This window comes from Anguilla anguilla, chromosome 5 (genome assembly GCF_013347855.1).
Source record: "Anguilla anguilla isolate fAngAng1 chromosome 5, fAngAng1.pri, whole genome shotgun sequence".
NCBI classification, from domain to species: Eukaryota; Metazoa; Chordata; class Actinopteri; order Anguilliformes; family Anguillidae; genus Anguilla; species Anguilla anguilla.
The window spans coordinates 54,334,005-54,336,502 of record NC_049205.1 but is presented as its reverse complement, the minus strand read 5'-3'; the positions used below and the strand labels follow the sequence as shown (position 1 = coordinate 54,336,502).

The following is a 2,498-nucleotide window of genomic DNA, read 5'->3' as shown; positions in this document are numbered from 1 at the left end:
GAGACAGAGAAAAACTGTGAAAGAGAAGGGGAGGGTAAAGAAATGCTTAAGACTACATCTTAATAAGTTTTATAAGTTGTGGTGTAAGTTTCTTCATGACTGATGAGTAGACAGTTTGTTGCATTCATAATCTTTTCAAAGTCAAAGTGTAGCATAAATAAAATATTTATTTATAGAATATTATACAAAAATATAGCCTATCTCTTAAAATTCATATGTACATTTAGTACAAAAATGGGGATACAAGTGCATAAATGGAAACACCAATCGTACATAGAAGTGAAAACCTTTCAAATAATTCTTTCAACAGATCAGATGTATAAATAGGTTATTAAAATGTGAAAATCCAGCACGTGAATGTTCGGAAAGTTCGGAGTATCGCGCAATTACCCCACGCTCGCACGTTTACGTCTTCTTATTATGCAGTTTAACGAGCGATACAAATTTAAAACGTAAACTAATTAAAAGCAACATTCACAAGAAAACGAATTAAACCGATCTTGCCATTTTCCAGTCATGGCCGACTCAGTGTTTAGTTCTTAAACTGTCGCTTTTCTCTGGAACTTTCAGTGGCTCTGGGACCGGTTTTTCAAATCGGTACAGCGACACAGCCAAATTACCTTTGAGTCAGGCTGCCTTCGTAGTTACAACTAAATATAGTTATTATAATTGCACTTAAATTAACTGTTACAATGTTAACTCGATTAACTTGGTGTCGTGCCCTTGTCCTTGGACGCCATGTCCGGTGAACCCAGTCGCGCACATTCGTAGCTTCTTCTGTTAGTCCTACTCCTGGGACCACAGCAATTGCCTTGTTGCATGGAAACGGCGAGGAAGAAGTACTCCGGATAATCCCCTTTCGTTTAAAGTTTATTTCTGGCACCTGCAATTGTCGGAAAGAAAAGGGAAATGATTAATATCAAAAACTTGAATGAACGAACCAATGGGTTTTTCCCCCACCACATTCTGCTTTAAAGTTGTTAACGTTGAACAGATTATTTTTGAACATAGGTTATTGGTTGTGAAAGCGTAAATGATATTTCATTTACCGGATCAGTATCTGTCGAACCAGGTGGTGAAATCCAACAGCTCCTGCTCCTCCGAACTTAGATGTTCATAGCTTCCGTCGTCCGATGAGTAGATAGAGTGGGGGGATTCCGGGTCCACCGAGTTGTTGTTAGATACGGTAGGGGACATAACCCCGCACTGAAACGCCGCTGACACCGCATCGTGTTCGTCGAGAAGATGCTGCAGCGCACGGATATACTCCACTGCCGAACGCAACGTTTCTACCTTGCTCATCTTTTTGTTGGCTGCCCCGTTGGGCACGTGCTGGCGTAGCGTCTGGAAACCCAAATTGACCTGTTTGACCCGGTTTCTCTCGCGCTCGTTGCGTCTGGCCACAGCGACAGGTTGCTGTAGTGGAAGAGTGTAGCCCAGCCCATTGAAGCTCAGCCTCCTTTTGCATCTGAGAAGTTCAGGCGAACTAGAGCGCTGTCTTTTCAGCACTTTGCCCTTGGTCTGCAGGCTTGCAACGTTGAGGATGCCGCATTCATGTGTAGAGGTTTCCACAGTGACCGGGGAACGGCCCTCCGAAATTCTAACAGTATAAGCGCCTTGCCTGGTTTGTGTTGTAGTGATTTCCATTGCTTCTGAGTTAAGATATACAACTAACTGAAATAGGTTACTCACATAAACCCTCTCACACATTAAGCAATTAACGAGCTGGAGAAGTAGACCACTGTTTAGTTCCCTTACGTAGACTGTGTGTCTCGGTTTGTGGTCTTGGATTTAAATCCTGACGGTACCTTCTCCAGTGGCTGATCTGAAGCGAACTTTGGCAGCTCTCCTCTTTTTCAACACGCGCCCTACACCCCACCCCTTTAAAGATGCACGCTTCCTTGGAAGGACCCGCCCCGCTGAGTGATTCTTCTGCTCACCGGCTTCGCGAGCCAGGCGCGTGGCTCCGGGGAGCTCAATGAACAATTCGCGGCTTTCAGAGCACCCGGAGCACGCGCTGTGCTCATTTACATTCTAATATAGCCAGCTCGAAAGCCTATTGGTTAATTCTAATGAGCAGCGACGGGGCGAACACAAAGAAGGGAGAAGATGAATGCTTTGGTTCCTTGAAATGTCTATTGAATTTGACAATGCACCACTGGCAAGACTTCAAGTTTTAAGAGTTTCTGCTTCTCCTCAACCTACCCGTCTCCTCTCCGCTTTCAAAACTTTGAATACCACGGGCGTACTCGCTGGTATCCAGGTTACTGTTTGCAAGAACATAACTGAATTATATTTAACTTTGGAAGTGTTATTAGAAGATCCAGTGCGAGTTCTATTGACTTTCTGTGTACAGGCTATAGGTATATGCTACAAGTAAATGCTTAAAGAACTTGTAGTAGCTATAGGTCTGTATGTGTTTTTTATTTTAATACATTGAATAGATTTGGTCCAAAATATTTGTTAGAGAAGTCTGTTTATGTTAATAAACTTCCGAT

General features: G+C 43.1%; 1 protein-coding gene across 1 annotated transcript; it reads right to left on the bottom strand.

The window, feature by feature from the left end:
- Positions 1-201: 201 nt before the first annotated feature.
- Positions 202-1,969, bottom strand: LOC118228130 (achaete-scute homolog 1b-like). The gene is made up of 2 exons (XM_035419446.1): positions 1,050-1,969; positions 202-883 (listed from the first exon to the last, which is right to left on the bottom strand). Exon 1 carries the CDS (start codon positions 1,708-1,710, stop codon positions 1,054-1,056), a length of 657 nt encoding a protein of 218 aa, XP_035275337.1. The 5' UTR covers positions 1,711-1,969; the 3' UTR covers positions 202-883; positions 1,050-1,053.
- Between the last annotated feature and the right edge of the window lie 529 nt (positions 1,970-2,498).

What these genes read in the sequence shown, in the direction of transcription:
- LOC118228130 (XM_035419446.1), bottom strand. Translation starts at nt 1,710, where the DNA reads ATGTGTGAGAGGGTTTATGTGAGTAACCTATTTCAGTTAGTTGTATAT.